The sequence below is a fragment of the Cynocephalus volans genome, chromosome 4 (assembly GCF_027409185.1).
Source record: "Cynocephalus volans isolate mCynVol1 chromosome 4, mCynVol1.pri, whole genome shotgun sequence".
Classification (NCBI taxonomy): Eukaryota; Metazoa; Chordata; class Mammalia; order Dermoptera; family Cynocephalidae; genus Cynocephalus; species Cynocephalus volans.
The window spans coordinates 142212107-142233528 of record NC_084463.1 but is presented as its reverse complement, the minus strand read 5'-3'; the positions used below and the strand labels follow the sequence as shown (position 1 = coordinate 142233528).

Below are 21422 nucleotides of genomic sequence, written 5' to 3'. Positions count from 1 at the left end.
TCTCTTTAAAAGGCAATGATCTGAAGTCAGATTGTAAAGCTACAGATTTGCTGAAGATTTAACATGCAAACAATGGCATAAAATTTCAAGCCAGTAATCACAAAGCAAAAAGGGCTTAGATTAAATTGCTCAGACTAAGATAGGTAGGTAGGAAAATGATTCACTTCTGAGCAGAAAACAATTACGAGTTTTCATTCACAACTTTTAGCTGGGTCTACATAGCAGGAGAAAACAGAGAACTCTGAGAAGATAACCTAGAAAAGCAAACAGGGAATTTTTCCTGGGTCAACTCTTGTTTAAGTATGTTAGGGCTCCCTTTAACTGAGCAGATGTTTATTGAGCATGTACTATGTGTATATGCTTATTCTGAATTGAATCGTCCTAGGAAAGAAATAATTCTAATTCTAATTTGGTAGTCATAAATATCTTAGTTACTAGGAGTTATATTATAGAGACTCTTTCTACAAATGGAATTAAAAAACCCTTAACATCACTCAGTTTCATTTCTCTTGATTCTGAGTTCACCGAGCAACCTCATGATGTTCATTTAGTTGTGTAGGTACCTTGATGCCAAAAAGAGTCATGAGGCTGCCGGCCTCTCTCTGGTGGCTCAGTTGGGGCAACCATACTTTATTCCCAGTATGGGAATAGAACGGAGCTACATGGACTAGTCCTCATTGTAAAGGAACAAAATGGCCATCTAGTTTAAGAATCAATCTCTTTTGAGTTGGTAAATGGGAATTAGTTTCCTTAAAATCTAAGAACTGATGGAACTAATTTTCTAAGCCTGCAAAGATGAAGGTCACAACTTCTCCTTTGAGTCCTAGCTTGCTTCTCTTAGACATCATTTTTTATATACAAAACCTTTAGAAGGAAAAAAGAGATTTTGTAATTGCTAAATATGCTATACAACCTACATAGGAATGCAAATGTCACGTTTCATTAACAAATATTTCATGTACACAAAGAATATAAAGTAATACAGGTATATAAAAAGTTCATAGTCTGACGGGAGACAAGACATGCAAACAATGAACAGTAAACAGGAACAAGACAGAAGATGGAGCACCAAATGCTTGGAGACCTTTGTGAATGCTTCAGAGGTGATGTTTGAGCTGGGTCTTGGAGATGCATAGGAATTGTCTATAAAATGCAAAAAGTATGTAGGAATCATTCCCAGCCTGTGTAAAAGACACGGAGGCTCAAAATAGGATGGCATGAGAGGGAATGGTGCAAGTTTATATTCATGGAGATGGAATTAGGGGCAAACTGATTTATATCCTACACTAAGACATGTAGACATTTCCTATAGGTAACAGAGAGCCACTGAAAATTTTAAACCTAGGCAACTTACCTGATTAGATCTGCATTTTGGAACAACTCTTCAGACACACAAGAAATTGGTAACAGTAATTGCTTCTGCTTTTTAAATTCTGTATCATTTACGTGTATTATATATCTCTCTTCTGCAAACACACACACACACACACACACACACACACACACACACACACACACACACACACACACACACACACACACACATTCTCTCTCTCTCTCTCTCTCTCTCATACACAGAATCTCTCCTTCTCTCCAAATATAGTCTAAAGTAAAAGACCAGATTTAGGGAACTGAAATTAAGAGGCAATAGCACAGGCAAAAAATAAAGTCTGAATTCAGGCAATGGCAGAGAGAATAGATGAAGAGATGACAAATTCAACTGGTCTTAGAGACTGACTGGATATAGTGGTGCCTGGGTGAACTGTGATGCCATTAACAGAGACCAGAAATACAGGAATTAGAAGCAGTTCAGAAAATAAGGTGAAAATGAAGACAAGTTCAATTTTGGATATGTTAGATTTGAAGTTCCTATGGCATATCCAGATAAAGAATCCATTTAAAAAGTGGAAATAAGATCTGCAGTCGTAGAGAATGTCTTAGGTGAGAATACAGATTTGGAGTCACTGGATCCAAAGGTATCAGAGGCTGGCCAATTAGCTCAGTTGGTTAGAGCATGGTGTTATAACACCAAGGTCAAGAGTTCAGATCCCTGTACCAGCTGGCTGCAAAACAAAAGTAAAAACAAAAACAAAGGAATCTGAATCACCAAGGGATAACACACAGAAGGGTAAGAAAAGAAGACTAAGGTTAGGATCCTGAGTAATCCAACATATAAAGTGCAGAATACGTAAGAAGGAAATTGAAAAAGATGATCAGAAGATAGAAGAGAGCCAACAGCAGGTGATATTCCAGAAGCCAAGAAGAGAGAAGAGAGTTTCAAGAAGTAGGGAGTTGTGCATAGTTCCAAATGCAGTACAGCAATTGAATAGGTTAAATGATAAAAAGTCATCATTCATTTTGGCAACTCAGAATTAACTGAGAATCTTAGCAAGAATTGTTGAGTAGAGTGCAGCTCAAAATGTGGTCATAAAATGGAATCTTAGGAGAGGGCTTGGTAGGTATGCCTGTTATTCCAAATCTTCAAATTATATTGGGTTTGTGTAAATACAACTTATCTTCCTTTTTTCAATGACTTCCTCAATAGAGTAATGACATTAAGAAGAAAGACCGGTATATAAATCAAATTTGTTCCAGCAAAAGACACTGAGGTGCAGAAAAAAGAAAGTGTGAAGAGCACTTTCACATTATAGCTTGTCTTCTGCCTCACCATCTGAGGGTCACCCTCATGATTCTACAATATAATGAGTGACTGATAAAAGAAGAAAACAAACTCGTGAAAGTAGAGAAATGCTAGCTTAAAGCTTGAGAGTTGATTTATCCCCAGAAGCTCAGCTCAGGTCAAATCAACTTACTTTCAAGTCTAAGGGCATCTGAGTCTCTCCCTGAATTCTCAACAGAGAATACAGGGTCCTTCTCTGTTTCTCTCTCAGAGGGCTCTTCTTCAGCAGCATCCAGTGACTGTGAGTTGTCAAAATATTTCCATTTATCATGGCTGTTGTCCAGGGTTTTCTCATGACAATTACCTCAACGATAAGAGACACAGATACAACACATTAGAAACATCTTGTGTAGTCTCACAGTGCAAGGTCCCAAAATACCAATGAGAACAAAAAGGTGACAATGCTAGTTTCTCCAGCAGAACACACAAAAATCAGTGAGCTAGACCACTCAAAGCCAGAGCATTATTTTGATTCAAGATTTTGCACTGAAGTTCAAATTTCAGCTGCTAGGCTATGAGGGTGGGGGTGGGGGTGGGGGACTGTAACAACAAAGATCAAGCCCCAAGATCTTGTCTTATTCATAATGGCTGTGAAATACTTTCTTGATGTTAAAAATATCATCAAAAAGTTTTCCTTCTATTTGCCTTTCAAAGGTGAGAAATGACAGATTAGTACCTGAATAAGTGTGAGACAGATGACTTATAGCAGAGAAATACACTATTCTTGCATCATATCTTAAAATGAGATATACCAAAAGGTGAGGGATTATAAAAAATTAAAAACCAAGGAATTAAAGGGGGGTGATGGCAGAGAGTCCACATTTAAGACTGCAATATGCCTATTTTTCTTTTGGAAAACAAGTTCTGCTCATATGGATAACAATTTATCTAAGCATAAAATGTCAAATCTTGAATGTAATGGTAGGACTCTTTGATACTTTTTGATATGTTTATTGAGTCTGACCTCTACCGCAATTTTGCCAATGAGTCAAGGGTTTTGATCCTATTAGGGATTGCGTTAACACAGACCCCCAAAAAACACATGAACAAGCAAAAAAATACTATTCAGCTCCATCTGATGGCCATTCTCTGGATAAGGGAATGTGTTACTACACTGTTGTGTCTGATGTGGCAGTAATCTGGCTTTGACATATGTCCCTCTTTTGACTGCCAAAGGTTAATTCCAGCTGATCTGGCTAGCTGAACAGCTGTCTTCTTTCACTTTTATGTTCCATTTACATTGTCATTGAAGATGCATATTCAGTGTAAGGCCTCGACTTTCCTATTAAAGGATAATTCTTTGACTGAGTGTAGAAGTAACTGTCCTCCTTTATCAGAACATTCAAACATGCTCAAAAAGCTTATTTTTTAGAGAACTCTGTCCCAAAGAAATACATGTACCCAATCAAGCTCTCTCTATACCAATGGAAGTACAAGAAGTCTCTTTCTGGATTTGATGGCTACCTTTTATATTCCATAATGTAAGAAAGTACTTCTTGGGCCATTTCCCTTATTGTGCCAAGACAATGTAGGAGATTTGAAACCTTTTCCAACTTAATGAGTTTAGAGTAAGGTGACCATACGCTTAGGGAGTCACTTCCCATTTTCTAGTTCTACACTATAACACATCTGAGGCCACCATATTCAACAAGGCTATTTGAGAAACTGAGGATTCTTTGTTTGAAGAGAGTTTTAGCTCTCAAGAAACTTACAAACAACTTGAGGAGACAGGAAATACAGGACAACAAACAATAATGAGATAGCATATTGTGCCAAGTAAGTGCTTCAGAGAATAAGCTGTGAGTAGGTAGAACCTGAATTTTTAATAGGTAAAACTTACAAAAAGGGGAACTACAAGGAAAGGAGCCAATATTTGTGGAGAGCTTTGTATTTTTTCTTCCATTTAGCTCTCATTAAAGCCTTATGAGATATTATTAATCTTCATTTTACAGATGAGAAAACTGATTCTCAATGAAATTAAGTAACTTGTCAAACAGTAAGTGGTAGATCTGGGATTTGAATCAGGTCTACCTTACTAAAAAGCTTCTTGACTACAATAGTCAGTGATGCATCTTTAGCAGAAAAAGTAGAGAAGACAGCATTCTAGGCAAGGAAGAATAATGTGCTGGGCAAAGCAACAGGAACAGGAATTCTCATTTGTGTTTAGGAAGCAGTAAGAAGCACAATTTGATAGAAACAGACGATGCAGGGTGTGTGTGTGTGTTTGTGTGTGCCCATGGACGGATAATGGGACAGAAGCCACAAGCAGTGGTGGTCACTCTCTATCTCCAGATTCTCCTGAGAGGACAGAGGTTGTTGATTTTCTTCCCCTTCTGTTTTTACCATCTGGTATGAGCAGTTAAGTACAAAGGAACTGAGCATAAGAGCATTAAAACAAAACAGAGTAAAGATAATAAACAACTCTACATACCCGATTAACTATAATTTACTACGAAGAACATCACACTTCTCAGAGACATTTCTTAATTGGGATATAAATAAGGATGAGTATGAAAAGCAGAAAGAAAATAATGATGACAATGATGCTGATTAAAGCATTTTTCACCTTGACACAGTTTGTGTAAAACTTAACATTACAAAAGCAAAGGACACCTTTAATACTGAAACCCAGTGAAATTCTGTTTTCAAGAGTTGATTTCCTCCCCCAACCTGTGCACCTCTTCTGTTTCTCTCCCACTCTCTTCCTATTCTAAAAATTCAATTGGTTTCATCTTTTTAAGTGTCTGCAATACAAAAAAATGCCTTATAGGTAATTTATGAGACATAATATGCATACGATTATGAAACTAAAATTAGTCCTCCTGCATGACCTCAGACCCAGACACTCTCTTGAAACAAGCCTTGTGCATTCTAAGATGTCTTGCCCTCCAACTCAGGAAAGTGAAGCCAACATCTCTCACTGCAGAAAATGAATCAGGAAGGAGAACCAGGAAAGTGAAAGGAAGAACAAGAGGTTTATGTTAAGATATTTCTTGGAAGTAGGGAGCATCAAAATGATCAAATAAAAACTACATGCTTTAAGATTAGAACTGTTAACATTAACTTTCTTACACTAACAGTTAAAAACAGACTGAATTAGTGTTCTAGTGTGACATGCATAAGTAGCTAGGCTAGTAATAGAAAGTCAAGTTGCTTAATTTTTAAATTGCTCCTTCTAGTTGTCTAAGGGGGAGGTGAAGCACTTCAGGAAGAAGTTTCTATTCTTTGGACTATAGTATAGGTCTGCTCCAGCTCAAAAAGGGAACTAAAAAAAAGTGCCTACAAGGAAAAATATTACTTGTTTTCCCGGCAGAGGTGAAAATGATGTTCTCATTAAAGAAACACAAGTAAATGCCAGAGAAGGAAAAATGGAAAGACACCTAGAAAGTAAAAGTCATATTCCATGCATATGACTTATTTTTTGCTGACACAAAAATGAGGAGATTCTATGGCCCAGACTAACCTTGAGAGGTATACATTTTTCTTTAAGACACTGTATGATTTAAATAAAATGCTTTAGATAACAATGTCCCAGGTGAAAATGGAAACAATTTTCTGTGCTTAATGCTCTGTACTTGGCTTGCAAAGCATTTAGCATCTAATTCAAATCTTGGCAGTTTGGCTTTTCTTAGAAGTAAGACTACAAGGCAATACCAACTAAGTAAAAAACTCCAAGGAGAGTATTTCTGATTCTGGAACTGCTGTGAGATTTTAGAAATATCAACATCCTTTTCTGTGCTTAGAGTATCTCCTGCATAAAACTGGGTTATTAATATTAACCTATCCTACAAGGGTGTCCTATAAAATAGCTAAATATTTACTATACCTTGTCAAAGTATAAATCTCCTAAGGTATAAAGACACAACTTATCCTGTGGCTAAATAGTTTTTCAGAGCAAACTAAATTCTCAGGAACTCCTATATTACTAAGGTTAGGGAAATCTCCTATCTTCTCATATTAATTCTATTTACAAAGTCCCCAGAGGAATATTTCTACTTTCTGACTAGAGTTGGGTAATCACTTACTTGTTAAAAAGAATTCTTACCTTCTTAATCTCTTATATAGGTAAAGGGATTCCTGGTTGGGTACCTTAGGATTCTTTAGAGTTAGTTATAATAAAGAAATGCCATATATGAATTGAGAGGCATCAAAACTTTGTAAGAGCCGACTAACTAAAGCAGCATCGATGGAAAGATCATGTGGTTCTTTTAGCCTTACAGCATTGTGGTTAAGAGCACAGATCACAGCCATACTATGTAAGTTCAAATCCCATTTCTACTACTTTCTAGATCTGTAAACCAGGACAAGTTATTTTTAATCTCTTTGTATATCAGTTTTCTCACCTGCAAAATCAGTTTAATAAGAGTATCTATTTCATTAGGCTGTTGAGAATTAAATGTAAAAAGCTAGACCATTGCCTAGCACACGGTAAGCTATTATTAGTGTTGTCACTCTGAAAAGTTGCAACGGAGTAAGAAGTTATCCTATGTAATCTTTTTTCTTTTTTTTTAAACAAGGCCTTTTAGCTATAGCCCAATCAGAATCTCTAGTATGATCAAATGGTTATTAGAAGTTATCAGGGTATGTGCCTAATTTCAGTTTTTAGTGTGCATGTGTGTGCGCGTGTGCGTGTGTGTGCATGTAGAAAATGCTAGAGGCAGCACAGAGTTCATTTCTACCAGTCTTTTAGAAAAAAATAGTAATTAATTCAGACTAAACTACTCAGCATATCTAAGCCCTAAAATATTTAATAAAATTAGGAATTAGCCTCATAGTCTGCTCCGTGCCCTCTAAAAGACATTTTAATAATGTGAAGTCACTGCCTTAGAATATGAAAACAGATTATAGATACTACATTAAGTTAAATCACACTCACCTCTTGGCTGTTTAACTCCTCCCTCTAAGTTGTTAATCTTGCTTCAGTCCTCCCCTCAGATCTCTCTCCCTCTAACATACTTTTTTTGTTCATGCAACAAATAAGAGTAATACTCTTATGATACCTATTATATAATGAATTCCTGAGACATAAAATAGTAATTAAAACTCATTTGTAAAGAGAGATAGAATTCAAATTTGAACGCAAAGTAGCAGATGTTAGAAAAGTAGTCTTCGTGAACAGTAAAATAATCTAAGGGTTTCCTCTGCTGTAATAGGCTTATATTATACTCTACAGTCTCCTTTCTTCTGTCTTTACAAAAAGTTACTTTATAGGAAGCATTCTGATAAATCAATGAAACATAAGATACCTGGGTGAGAAATACAGGTAACATCATCCTTGTAACAGATACAAGTGACTTTTTATAGTATTTGTCTTTCTCCTTACATTTCTACCTGACTATTCTCAAAATTATAGCTATAAAACTGATTTTTTGGTAAATAGGTACCTTAGAAATACATTGTGAATGTTTCATTTTATTATAGTTTAAACTACCTCATAACATTATTTTGTGGTATTTATTTCTCTAGTAAAATATAATCCATCTTTTAAAAACTGTAGTAAAATAAATCATGAAGTGAACAAAAATCAGTTGCTCACCATTGTTATACAAAATTACTTTAAAATATTATCAGGAAACTTACTATGTGGAGTTTGGTACCACATAGAGTAATAAGCATACTTGAGAAAGAAAAAATCATTATGGAAAACATATACCTTTATGATTTCCACCTCTAGAAAGTTGTGACAGAGTCCAGTAGACCTTTTACCAAGAGGAACATTCCATGGTATGAATTCAAATCCTGCCTTAGCTGAAGCCTTACCATATGAACTTCAAATCAATTTACTTCTTTGTGCCCAGGCTCTTTATCTGCAGGGGAGAGATAAACTATTGTCCTACTATAAGAGGATTCTTGGAAAACACCATTAATGAAACCCCTGCCAACATAAGCATACAGAACTCCTCGAATGTGGGTGAAACCTAGGTTGCTGATAACTGCACCTGCAAGGACACTGCAGATGCCTCATCTCCTTTGCCCTCTGCTGTCCTCTACTTGGGGAAGACAAAAGAAATTATTCCAACAGAAATAATGGCTCCTTAGACGTGTTCTCATTCACCAATTACTGCTGAATGAAATTCTTCGCAGGATGTTTTTAAGTAAAGGTTGTATACTGACTGATCTTAAAAGTGCAATGCCAGATAGTAAATAGGCCATATTAAAGACTTGAAATCAGCAATCTCAGACTTAACGCTGGTACTTCCCCCTGGTGAGGTGAATGAGTCAGAAGAGAGTTTAAAAGAAAGAAAGAAAAGTGTGTGACCCCAAATACATGTGTGTGTTTTCCTTTTACTACATATCCTAGAGCTGAATTCTATCCTGGGAACATTCTGTTCACACATTGTAGGGGAATCTGCTTTGCCCAAGAATTCAGAGCTGAATTGACTTCTGTTGACTTGTACTCCCTGCCTTCTTTTAGAGCAGAAAAAGGTGAACTGGCTGTAAATCTGGCATCTTGGTCCTGCCGTATGGCCTTCTCTTAAAAGACTAAGGCCTAGGAAGTAAAGTCAGCACAAGCTGGGACAGACACCATGACACTGTAGGCTGCGTAAGAAACTACTTCAGTGATGAAATCCAAGCTCTTGGCAGCTATGACTTCCTCTAGAAATGTAAAAGATCAGATCACATCTCTAAATAAGGGAATTTAAACATCCATCAGAAGTTTACTATAAGAGAATTTTCTGTGTAGAAACGTTATTGAAAAAGAAAAAAATTAATTGCCATAGCTATTATAATTATTATTATTATTATTACTGTTTTTAATTTAAGTCTCTGGCTTACTTCAGACTAGGGAAATCTTCTTCAAGCAAGAGTACTGGGGAAACAAATTCAACAGACTTCCTGAGACTTACTGATTTGCCTACTGATTTACTGATTTAGACATTAGTTCTCAATAAGGGTCAGAAGGGACATTTTTTAATTACTTTCATTAAAAACAGTGGGGACTGGAGATAGGAGAATACAGGCTACCTATTACACGTGTCAGCTTCTAGTGGACAAGTGAGACAATTACTATTTCTTTTCTCTTCTCCCTCCTATGGTGGGAGCCGAAGACTTTGAAGATGATCTATATCTACATATGCATACTGAGTTGAGGTGGTTCCTACAAAGTACTCTAGGTAAACAGTGGGTGGATACACGTTAATTATTCTTTATTACTTTTATTATTTAGCTATTCCGAGTAGTTCAAACTTGAAGTTATCAGCTACTTTGCCACTGAAGTACATTCTATGTGCTAAACATTGCAGCAGAGGGTGTATAGTGCACAGTGGGCCGAGACATGAAGATGAAAAAAGAACTGGTTCCAGCTCTCAAGAGGCTAGGGGAGTCTTGTAGGAGAGCCGTGTGCTGTATACAAATAGCTATAATGGCAAGTCACAGGAGCTGAAGGAGAGACACAGCTACAGTGACAGGTTACAACATTACTTATGATTAGGAGATCAGGTAAGGCATATGGCAGAAGTGGACCTTGAAGGATGGGTAAAACTGGTACCTTTGTGTGTTTGCATGTGGGGGGAAGTATGGGGAGTAAAGTGAAGAGCTGCAGAAAACATGTGCAAAGAGATGGAAACAGGAAAGCAAGATATATGTAGTAAAGAAAACACACTACCCACAGTGGCATCATCATACACCAAGATTTGGTACAATTTCTATGGACTCTCAAAAGGCAGATGAAATTAGTTCTTATGAAGGCAGTGAGCCTAAATTCAGCACATCTTTTTGATTGAACCACCACTACTGCAGTAAGTCGGCTTCACTCAATTCTTAACTTAGAATAACCCTACAAACAGATGGGGTTTGGGGGACTTAGATTTTCCAGCTACACACAACCTTTAGTGTTTACATTTGCCTCTCCTCTCTCCTGCACAAGTGAGTGGTCACCTGCTGATGCTGAGGAAGAAAATCCAGTAAGAAAATCAATAGACCTTAATTCTGGTCCTCTTCCTCAAACTACAAATGGAGGCATAAAGATATGAACAGTGGAGAAGGGATCTGCCATAGAAGCTCTTGTTGGGCATATAAGGCTGGCCTTTTTTCCTAGAGAGCAAAAAAACAGCATGAGGCTGAGACTAACAAAATCTTGAAGGCTACTCGTTCTTTTTTACTCCTCAGATGGAGTGAATTATAAGAACAGCACTTCAAATGAGAACCCCAAATCCTAGTTATTCCATAGTCGATCAGGTCTTGAGTCTAGTAATATCTCATATGACTTAGATACAAGGACAAAGAGCAAACACTAGGAATTGTCCTTTTTTCTGATATGGGTTGTAAGTATGATATTTAGAACAAGTTTTTAAAAAACAAAAAAACCAAACAAAGAAACAAAACACAACCCACTGAAGTCCCTCTACCGAAGAACGTTTTGAGCAGAGCCTTGTGGATTTCAGTAACAAAATACCCTAATTACCTGATTGTAGACCCCACTTCAGGGATGTGGGATTAAGACAGGCAAGTTGATTTGAACATATCTACCTACACCTAAGGACATATAGCCAATGCACAAAATCAAGTGAAAAATGCAGAAAAATAAATTATGTTATTATACTGTTTCCTCTTTCTTTATGTCACCAAATGAAAGTCATCTGATGGCACACACCTCAGTGGCCACTTTGCATGTAATAACACGGTTATCCAGGATCTTACTCATTCTCTGCTAATTTTTAACATTATGATTTTTAGCCAGTATACTGTGAGAGAGCTGGTGAATTGCTTATTTATTTATTTATTTTTTCATATTTGGTTTTTTTCTGGCTATATTTCACATCATCAAGGGAAATAGGGTATATTATTACAGGTGTGGCAGAAATCAGAAGACTTGCTCAACACCAGGTACCCTATTAGTCCTCTAGTCTTTTTTCCTGAAATTTGTTATGCTTATTATTTGGATATTTGTGATTTGATTGGGTTATTAAGCAATGCCTGACAGCTAAAGAGGTTTAAACTACTTTGAGGATTGCAAATTCTGAATGATAAATTTAGGTTTTTTCTTGTAACAGGCAACTAAATGAGAAGACAAATCCAAACCTGTGCTCTTTTCAATAGCCATGAAATGTGATTAAAATTTCTCCTGTGTCTTTGAAATCATAACGAAATAAACTGTCGTGGTTAAGGAAAAGTAACAGATTACTGAGATTTTCCTGGTCAAAGAGCACAGTAGCTTAGTATGAAATAAATTTGACCAATAGTAAAAACTAATGAAAGAAAAAAGGGGGAGAAAAACCCAAACCAGCATACACATATACACATACGCAAGGGTACTTCAAAAAGTTCATGGACAGATTCGTATTATCTTTAATTCTATTTCCCATGAACTTTTTGAAGTACTTGTATATGACAGACATCCTCAGTCACATATATTTTAGTATATCTCACTAATTCTCATTTCTAGTGATTATCAGGCTCATTGATTTATTTTTATCAGACCATGGAAGTGAGTAGAGATCATCCACTGGTTAAATTTACAAAGGAGTTTAAATACTTGGTGCTCACTGTTTTAAAAAAGAAATTCCAAAGTTGGGAATTCATTTCAGCTAACTATCTCACAGCACACATAAAGAAATTTCTGTGGGCTGGCTGGTTAGCTCAGCTGGTTAGAACATGGTGCTGATAACACCAAGGTCCAGGGTTCCATCCTGGTTACTGGCAAGCTGCCAAAAAAACAAATTTCTAAGGCACAAATCACTTAAAACAAAAAAACAAAAAAAACCTTTAAAAAGAGCCCCCCCTACTAATGTAGAATGGATGTGTATGTGTGTTCTGTCTATTACAATCTAGACTATAATCTATAATCTGTCTATTATTCTGTCTAGAATAATCCTTCTGAGATAATTGTTTTCAGTCTTTTCTCTCTCATCAAATCTCCAATACCCTCTACCCCTCTCTTCATTCTCATTGGACAATTCACCTCTAATTTTGTTGAGAAGCAATCTGAAGTCCCATCATCAAATCTTTCAAGATAGCTACATCTTTACCTATCTATTTTGTCCCTACTCCTATCTAAGGACAACCCTTAGATTTGTACCTTGGATCCCACCCCCTCCGGTCTACCCAAGAACTCTGCTTCTACAATTAGCTCTTTCCTGCATCTTCAATTTCTCCCTCTTTTATTGGATCATTCCTGTGCAAACATGCTGCAGTATTTTCTATAAACAGAACAACAAAAACAAAAACAAATATCCTCAATCTCTCAGCCCCCTACATCCCATTTTTCTGCATCTCACTATAGCAAAACTCCTTAAAAGAGGTGCTTGCCATCTCCACTTCCTCGCCTCCTTCAAAACCCATTTCACACAAGCTTTTACAAGATTACCACAAACCCTTAAGATATATCCACCTGGTACAGCAATAAAAATACACAAGGTCACTCCTTCAAACACTTTCTTCACTTGGCTTCTGGGACAAAATACTTGCCTGGTTTTCCTACTACCTTCCTGGCTGCTCATTTACTGTTTTTCTTTATCTCCCTGACCTCTAAATAGTTGGCTGGAATGCCGTAATAATTAATCATTGACCCATCTTCCTTTTTATACCAATTGCTGAAGTAATTTCATCCCAGCTCATGATTTAGAATCCCAATCGTATGCCAATGACTCACAAATTATCTCTAGCCTGGACCTCTTCTGTGACCATTATAACACTCATATATCCAACTACCTAATCAACATCTCCATTTGAACATTTAACAGGCAAATCAGACTCACAATGTCCCAAACCAAACCTTGTTTTTCTCCCTGAACCATCTCCTTTCTCAGACTTTACTATCTTGTTAAATAGCACCACTATCTACCCAGTTGCTCAGGTCCTGAATTAGGAGTTGGAACTTGACCTCTTTCTTTAATTTCCCACATCCCCTTTTAATAGCATTTTATTGGCTCTGCCTTCAAAATATATTCCAAATATGATCACTTCTCACTTTCTCCTCCTATCCCACTAGACCAAGCCAGCATCATCTCTTTCTGGTATTTTTGCAACAGTATATTCACTGGTCTTCTTGCTTCTGCCCTTACCCCCACCACAGTCTATTCTCAACGGAGTAGCCAGAGAAATCCTGTTAAAATTTAAATCATCTTACTCTTGTGTTCAAATCCTTCCAAATCATACATCCTTCTCTTAGAATAAAAGCCTAAATTATTAGAATGATCTGCAACACAGTAAAAGTGTGGCTCTACCCGTTCACCTCTGCTTTCATCTCCTACATCTCCACCGCTATCACAAGGTCTTCTTGCTATTCCTTGCATGAGCCTTTGCAATGACTGTTCTCCCTGCCTGAAATGCTCTTATACTGTACGTCTGCATGGCTCAACCCTCACCTACTTCAAGTCTTTGTTCAAATGTCACGTTCTCAATGGGATCTTTCTTGATGACCCCAAACCCGTTGTGCTATCTTTCCCCATAGCATTTATCTTCTAACATACTGAACAATTTATTATGTTTACCACCTACTCTGTTTCCCTCTTACTAAAATATAGCTTCACTGGAGCTGGGGTTTTTTGTTGTTGTTGTTGTTTTTTCCTCCAGTTCTAGAATAGCACCTGGCACTTAGTGGTTAAGTATTAGTTTAATGAATGAACAAAAGAATAAGCCACACCCAAGTTCCTTTGGTTGAAAGAAAACAAATCTTTCATTGTTCTAGATTACATCCACTATCAAATTTCAATTTTCTTGAGTATGAATTGGCAGGTTAACAATTTATAATGACTGGAAGAATAGTTGTGTAAAGTACTTAGCAAGGGCTAATAGGCTCATTTTTCAAAAGAAAAAAAAATTTTCTGCATGCAGGACAAAAGAAAATCTACATTAAAAACCAAGAGGTATTTGTATACACTCAATGTCTTTCAGAAGCTAAAGTGTAAAACCAGTGGTCATCAAAATCTGAAAATACTGTCCTAAGTTCTCATAAAACCCAAAGGTAACCATTTTATTCATGAAAGCTAAATGCTGGGAATCCCCCCCCCCCCCAAAAGTACTGCCTACAGAGTTAATATTACAAGTAAAAGCCACCAGATTTGTGGCAAATCCCAGGCTGTGTGGCAATCTAATGATGCAAGATTCAGAAAAGATCAAGGTGACATGTTAAACTGAAAAGGACCATTTTTGATGTGCTTTTAGGGTTCATTATGACTGCCTCCCATAACTGAGTCTAGATCCATGTTTTATATAGGGAGATATATATCACTTATGAGGTATGACATTAAAAGGGCAGTGATTAAACTACTTTCATTAACTATTCTAAGAATCTACAAACATAAATTCTTTCAATCATGGCAGTGGAATAGCTTATGACTTGTTGAGATGAAAGGAATTATGCATGGGAACCACACTGGCCCTGGAATGTAAAGGACCCAGATTTTAATTTCAGCCCTACCACTGATTGACTCTGTGACTTCAGCAAATCATAACCTTTGCTTTTAGATTCATAAATTCATAAAATGTTTCTTATTCTCTCCTCTATCACATAGATACATGTCAAAGAATTATTTGTTAACTAAATAATTACAGCCCTTTTAAGAAATATAAAAATCTGGACACTTACTACATACAGGAAGTTACATTTGGCTTTGCTGCACGATGTACCTGCATCTCAGGATTTTGAAACCTGTAGTAAATTCTTTTTACAGAAATAAATGGAGGTAACCTAACAAGTAGCATATTAAAAATGTTATTGGGCTGGCTGGTTAGCTCAACTGGTTAGAGTGCAATGTTGTAAGACCAAGGTGAAGGATTTGGATCGCCATAACAGCCAGTCACCAAAAAAAAGCTATAAACACTGAGTCTGTAAAAAAAGCAGATATCTTCACTAATTCTTATGAAGAACGAGATAAAGCCACAGCCCTTAATTGTAGGCAGTATATGTTAGGTAGTCCACAGGGGGGCCGTAAAATGCCCTCCCTCAAATTTTCTTTAAAATCTGAACTCCATGCAAAATTGCTTTAAGCTGCAAGTTATAAATCTACAAAAATTTGGGTCAAAGAGCACAGACTAAAACCACAGGCAACAAAATAAGTCATAAAAGCAGATACGATTTACATAAATAGATGCTATAAATACAGAAACATTTTGAAGAGAACACAAGATAATCCATCTGTACACTGAACAGATATTAAAGCTCATGTACATGACTTGAAAATTCCTCTATTTTTTCCTCTAGAGGTAAAGGCTTTGAAATTCATATTATAGAGAAACTTGTACAAAATTCTAAGAATATGTAGACATTAAAGTTGGAATTCTTCTGTAATAACATTTACTCATAATTTTGAAAGATCTGGGCCAATATTTCTAAATGGGCTCAGAAATCCTAGATTAATGCTTAATTATATTTGGTAAATACCAGTGCTGTTCTTTGTGGCATATCTACAAGCATCTTATATAAAAGAAGTCTAATAGATATAACCTACCATTAGTCTTATGCTTTCTAACATAAAAAGAAATACTGAATGAAGAATATTAAAAATAAAAGTAAAATCATACATATCAAGGATACAATAACAGGGTAGTCTAGATTAGTTAAGAAGCAGAAATATCTTTGCTAGATATAACTTTTTTATTTACAACAAATTATTAAAATTGAAAAATCAAAGTATTTCAAAAATATTTTGGAGTAATAAATGCTTGGAAAATCAACCATCATGGTTATATTACTTTATCAAGATATTTCTGGACTCTCCTACAAATTTAGTATTTAATCAATTTGCTCAAGTTGTTATTACAATTTATTTTCTACTTTTTGGTCATTAGAGAAAACCACTATTGTTTCATAAAGTTTCATTCTCTGTGACACTTTTATTTTTTCCAATTTTTAAAAAGTCTTTTTTGTTTAGGGTTGAACACTTCAGAGACCTTGCGTCTACTCAAAAGCATTGTAAGTTTATGTAACAGATTATATTTTACTTTTAAAAGAGTCAAAGTAAGTTGTTATTGAAGAATGAGTTTGTTAAAGTAACCAACCAGTTCAGTTCTCTTTAAGTTACATAAAATTGTAAAATAACAAACCTATAAATGTAAAAAACAGTATGTATTTCAAAACTGCCAAACTAAAATGTTTAATAAAACTAGAAGCACTAACTTCTCTTTTACAGTCAACTTATATATATGCATGTAACAAACGGTAGCCAATAAAATGATTTCTAGGTTAAAGTTTGGAAAAACTATCAGATAAATAATTCTGCAGTAATTGATAGTTTCAGCTATAAAGTCTTTATAAGTAGAAAATATTTGAGTATAGTGATTTTGTATTTTTAAGTTGAAAGAAACAGTATTCAAAGGTAACAGAATATATTACCTGTGCACCCATTCCAAAAAACCATAAACTGAAAATCTGTGTAAAAAATTCCATGATTATATACGAAAAATAATGAAATATTTGCTGATGTCAACATAATGCTTATAATTTTCCCACTAAGTTCACACTATCTAAGACATTATACTATGTTACGGTTGCTATAAGAACAGTTATTAAACATGGATCTTAACAAAAATAATTTGTAGAAGAATAAAAATATTGGTCAGAAAAATTATTTTTAAGGCTTTCCAAGAGTATTTAACTACTTTTTATCTTGAAAAGTTTATCTGAAAAGCTTTCAAAGTGATAGTTTTTCAAACAGATTTTCATAAGAGAATATTTAGGTTGGGAAAGGGGTGGATAAGGGCAGCTTAAATTCTTGTCTAATAATAAACAATTACAATATGAATTCCTTGATTATTACATGGAAAAAGAATAACAAGCCTTGTCAATCTCTTGAAATCTTTGAACTGTCATAGATAACTTATAAAGTTTACTTCGATATTACAAAAATGAAAACGCAAAAAGCAAACAGAATTATCTGGTTTCAATGAAGGTACCAAAATGCTAATCATTATTCAGAGGTTTTTGTCTCTTTTTTCATCAATCATTTAGTAAAGTTCAGAGATAACGAGTAGATGCAGCTGTTTAAATTTCAAATATAAGAAGTTCATGATTTCTATAGAGGTGTTTTGCTTCTTTCAAGTTTCAGCTTTTCAAGCTGTAACTCAGCAAAACAACTGTGAATGAACAGAATTATTACAGAAATAAGTAATGCATGAACACAGTCAAAGAAAAATTCAATATTGAAGTTGGTTCAGTACTATCAAATGAGTTTTTTAAGCCTAAAAACTATGGTGGCATACATTTCCATGGGGGTAATAGTATTTATTTAGGTGTTAGCAAATGCTGGATTCTTATCAAATTCCTATCAGAATGATTTTAGCTCTATTAGCAGTAGTAACTTCTTCTAGTGACCTTAGCAGGTGTGCCAAAGACCAGCTAACTTAATTAGTAAACTAGTGCTATGGTCAAGTGTGTCCCTCAAAAGTTAATGTGTTGGAAACTTGATCCCCACTGTAACAGTGTTAAGAGGGTGGGAAATATGATGATATTTGAAAGGTGGGGCCTTTGAGAGGTGACTAGATTGTGAGGACTGTGCCCTCGTGAATGGATTAATCCGTTCATAGAGTAATGAGTTATCCTGGGCATGGACTGAAGGCCTTTATAAGGAGCACATGAGAGCGCGCTTTCCATGCTCATGCCATGTCATACCCTGCATTACCATGGGACCCTGCAGAGTGTTCCTACCCAGAAGGCTCTCACCAGATGCACCCCCTGGACCATGGACTTCCTGTCCTCCAAAACTATAAGAAATAAATTTCATTTCTTTAAAAATTACCCAGTTTCAGGTATTCTCTTATAAGCAACAGACACTGACTAATATAACTACTTAATTACAATTTACATAAAAGGGACTAAATATTTCTTATTGATGAGCTCTCTCTGAAAGAAGTGAAAAAAAGTATTCCCTCTTTCCAAGTCAAATTATTTTCTTTTATTTTGTATTGAATCCAATAATATTCTTGGGATAATCTGAATTATCAGACACTATAACTCTAACAAAGATCTGTTCCAAGTTGCTAGTTTCCTAGACTAGCTGAAGTTACACTATGTGAAAAAAATTCAAGACAACTGAATTCCCCCTCTTGATAAGAGTGACATAAAATAAGAATAAATTTCAAGAAACTGAAATCTTAAACAAAAACATGTATAATTAATGCTAAAAAAAAGACTTTTTAGAAAAGGGTCACTATATACATATAAAACCCTTCTTCCCAATAACAGAAAGACATTCCGAGAGGCAAGGGAGATGACAGTGACTAAAGAAAATAAGAGATTCTGCTAATATAAAAAGCTCATTGACAAAGAGAAATCCTGTTTACAAGACAGTTCTGTAGGTAACCTACAACATTTAAAAGACTACAACATATTTTTTAGGATTAAGTAAGAAGATAAAGATCCATAATTTGCACCTTTAAAGTCCTCAGTACTTTGTATTCACTATGAATTTCTAATGGCTTACTTTTACCCAACATCTATTATATGATAAGGCTCTCATTTAATCCTCTCAACGAGTGTATGATATAGGTTTCACTGTCTCATGTATAGATGAAGACACAAGTGACTTTACTGGAATCAGAAAGTTATGGTGGAGCTGGGGTTCAAACATGGATCTGGGGCCGGTCCCTTGGCTCACTCGGGAGAGTGTGGCGCTGGTAGCACCGAGGCCGCGGGTTCGGATCCTATATAGGGATGGCCGGTGTGCTCACTGGCTGAGCATGGTGCAGACTGTACTGAGGGTTGTGATCCCCTTACTGGTCAAAAAAAAAAACACACACACACAAAAACATGGATCTGTATGATTTTAGTGATAGCCACTCCACTCTACAGCCTTGCTATACTGTCTTAGGCCTTCAGCATTAATATAATAACTTTAATTCAGATTGTGTTCAACACTGATCCACAACTGAGCAATGAAGTTATAATGCTAAGAGATTCTTAGTTTCTTTACTAAATAACTAGGCTCTGATATTTAAAAATGCACTATCTACTGTCTATCATTCCATTAAAATCCTAAGGCAGTCTGGTACAGTGAATCAGGAAAACCAGTTCCTGGTTCCAAATCTACTAGTAATTATTGATGTCTTTTAGACAAACTATATAAAGAAGTGGGTGTCTGGTTTCTGTTTATTAAATATCCACAGTAAAGTAGCTGGACTGATAGCTCTCTGTTTAAATATTTCAATCTAATCTGAACATTTACAGAACACACAGTGTGCTCCACAATGGCTAGATCCTGAGGATCCACACATATGTAAACTGCATCTATCATAATTCAAGGCAGGGAGTCAAACTCATGATTTTTTTCTTATAATGAAGGTTAAAGAAGTAAATAATCAAATATCATGGTACTCTTAGAAGAAGGGTTCTAACTGATGAGTCTGCAACAGTTTTAGATATTAGCTCTACCCAGGTGAATACATGTATGTACATACATATGTACCCATGGCCATGTGAGAGTGGAAGAAGGGAAAGAAATACTACTTAGTGTCAGATGACTATTTCAAAGGTGCAGTAAAGGTCTGAATCGTCTTCACTGGAAGGCAAGGGGCTGTATTTCAGTGACTGAGTATGTAGAAGAACTGCTTCAGCTTTCATTACACACTTTGACTTCACGGACAGAAAAATATCCTTTACCATGAATATCAGTCATGACAGTATAAAACACCAGAAACTTTAGGGAGAGGAAAAAGAATCTCACAGCTTATCAATCCCAGTTGAATATACTACATATTTTAGTCAGCCTTTCTCAACCAGGATTCTGGGAAAGAATTAAGCCTTAATACCGTAAATCATCTATAGAAAGTAATAAATGAATTTCTTTTCCTGTGCCTCTAGAATTATACCAGTTATTTAAATCCTTGGGGAAAGTTAAGAAAATCATTTTCTGTGTTCTGTTGATGAGAACAGGAACTCTGGCTGAGCTCATTATTTTGCCAGCATTTAACGGCTACTTACCACTGCAAACAGAAGAGGTGATGTTGTACAGAAAAGGATAAAACTGCATACAGCGAATCAACTTCAGGCTGTTTTCACATTCTGGGCATTTGGTAGTTAATTTCAAAGCCTGTCTAAAGGCCTCAAGTGCCCCACTGATATTCTTCAGAGCGAGGTAAGCATTTCCCAGGCTCAAAAAGGTCAGAGGCTGAAAAGGAAAAAAAAAAAAAAAAATCAGTAAAATGTTAATGAATTAATATTTTCTGAGTTACAAAACCTTTACAGTATATGTGTTTTGGCTTTTCTCATGTTATTCCATAAAGGTTATTTCTAACTTCCCATTTTATTCACACCAGCCAATTCTAAACTGTGTAACATACGCACATGTATTTTTAAGCTTTAATTCTAAGTTAAATTTAATTCTAAACTGTATAACATATGTAAATGTATTTTTTACTAATAAAAAATATAAAGTAGGGCCGAGCCCGTGGCTCACTCGGGAGAGTGCGGCGCTGGGAGCGCCAAGGCCGCGGGTTCGGATCCCATATAGGGATGGCCGGTTTGCTCACTGGGTTAGTGTGGTGCTGACAACACCAAGTCAAGGGTTAAGATCCCCTTACCGGTCATCTTTTTAGAAAAAAAAAAAAATATATATATATATATATATAAAGTATATATAATGTCTTAAGTGTACAGTTCAATGAATTTTTATACATGTATATATACCTGTAACCACCACTCAGCTTGATATAAAACATTTAGAATATTCCTAACTGTACAAAACAAAAAGTTTTCTAGTACCCCAGGAGGTTCCCTTGGGAAACCCAATCATAATCCCAGAAGTAACTGCTATTGTGATGTTGTGACTCTATCCCATAGATTAGCTTTGCCTGTTCTTGAACTTCA

At 35.8% G+C, this 21422-nt stretch overlaps 1 protein-coding gene across 4 annotated transcripts in view; it reads right to left on the bottom strand.

The window, feature by feature from the left end:
* TTC17 (tetratricopeptide repeat domain 17) overlaps positions 1 to 21422 on the bottom strand; it is a 131622-nt gene that overhangs the window by 50876 nt on the left and 59324 nt on the right. For 3 of the 4 annotated variants that reach the window (XM_063092905.1, XM_063092909.1, XM_063092908.1), the window contains exons 16-17: positions 20538 to 20724; positions 2814 to 2984 (exon numbers count right to left, since the gene is read on the bottom strand). In XM_063092905.1, the coding sequence (XP_062948975.1) occupies positions 2814 to 2984; positions 20538 to 20724 (358 nt within the window). The remainder of the gene's footprint in view (positions 1 to 2813; positions 2985 to 20537; positions 20725 to 21422) is intronic. The other variant, XM_063092907.1, reaches the window with a different exon arrangement.